Source organism: Chiloscyllium plagiosum, unplaced genomic scaffold (assembly GCF_004010195.1).
Source record: "Chiloscyllium plagiosum isolate BGI_BamShark_2017 unplaced genomic scaffold, ASM401019v2 scaf_60007, whole genome shotgun sequence".
NCBI classification, from domain to species: Eukaryota; Metazoa; Chordata; class Chondrichthyes; order Orectolobiformes; family Hemiscylliidae; genus Chiloscyllium; species Chiloscyllium plagiosum.
In genome coordinates, this window is record NW_025136672.1 from 1 (window position 1) to 1195 (window position 1195).

Genomic DNA, 1195 nt, shown 5'->3' on the forward strand with positions numbered 1-1195 from the left:
TATTCCAACAGTGGCCTAACCAATGTCCTGTAGTTAAGCATATTGTAGTATTCAGAGTGTGTGGGGAGGGGCGGGATGGAGATCAATGAGGAAAGGTGGGAGAGGGGGTCCCATTCTGATCCCTCATTACCTGCTCATGAACCCCCCCCACCAACCCCCAGCTAAGACAACGCGGTCGAAGGGCTGGGATGGGTAGGATCATTGACTGCCAGTCCGAACGCCAACAGACACCCTTCCCCATTCTGTCATTCCCACTCTGGCTTCGGACCTTCTCAGAAACTCTTGGGAAAAATGAAACTCCACATTCATGACGCAAGAAGACAGATTTATTGCAGATGGCTACAGGGGTCAGTTAGGAGAGAATTTACAAAGCAGAGAGAGAGTCCCACTTACAGAGAGAGAGTGAGAGAGAAATAGTGGGCCCCATGACCTGCAGATAGTTGAGGAGTGCGCGAGGTGCCGAGAGGATTGATCCGAGTTAGACATCCTGCTCCAGGTTTTCCCACAGGGTGTTGAGTTTCTCCCGCACTTGCTGGTCATATTCTTGGAGGGTCCCGGTCAGATCCTCGGCATAAGGGACGAGGTTCGTCCTCAGCTCCTGGGCTTTCTGAACAATCTTGACCTGGAGCTCAGCCACGAAGGGGATGAGGCCCTGGCGGAATTGCTCGAAGCCCTGGTTGACCTTGAGGCGGACCTCCTCGGAGTAGGGGGCCACGTTCTCCTGGAAGGTCTCCATGCTGAGCTGAACCATCTCCTGGAGCTCATCCACCCCAGCAGAGAGTTGGCGGCGGACTGACTCGCCGTCCACCTGCTCGTTCAGGGTGTCCTGCAGGCTCCTCAGCCCATCGGTGATCTTCTGGTTCAGCTGCTGGGTGTAAGGGGAGAGTCGGCTGTTCACGTCCTGCAGGTTCTGCACGATCTGCTGTCGCATCATCTCGGCGTTGCTGTTCAGCTTGTCCACCAGCTCCTGGGCCAGAGGGTTCATGGTCTTGCTGAACTCCAAGGCGTACATGTTAGCCTTGTCCACGCTCTGCCTGATGCGCTCACTGCGGAGAGAGGGTGGAAATGGACACAGGTCAGTTCACTCAAACACCTGCCCCGCCAAGGAACCCATCTCACAACCCAGTGAAAAAAACAGTCACAGCTCCCAAAGAAACACCAACACCACTCCCTCAGCACTGACCCTCCGACAGTG

At 55.3% G+C, this 1195-nt stretch overlaps 1 protein-coding gene across 1 annotated transcript; it reads right to left on the reverse strand.

The window, feature by feature from the left end:
• Positions 1–304: 304 nt before the first annotated feature.
• LOC122544953 (apolipoprotein A-IV-like) lies at positions 305–1071 on the reverse strand. Its single transcript, XM_043684204.1, has one exon. It carries the CDS (start codon positions 1010–1012, stop codon positions 479–481), a length of 534 nt encoding a protein of 177 aa, XP_043540139.1. The 5' UTR covers positions 1013–1071; the 3' UTR covers positions 305–478.
• Between the last annotated feature and the right edge of the window lie 124 nt (positions 1072–1195).

Coding starts and splice junctions, on each gene's coding strand:
- LOC122544953 (XM_043684204.1), bottom strand. CDS start 1,012: ATGTACGCCTTGGAGTTCAGCAAGACCATGAACCCTCTGGCCCAGGAG.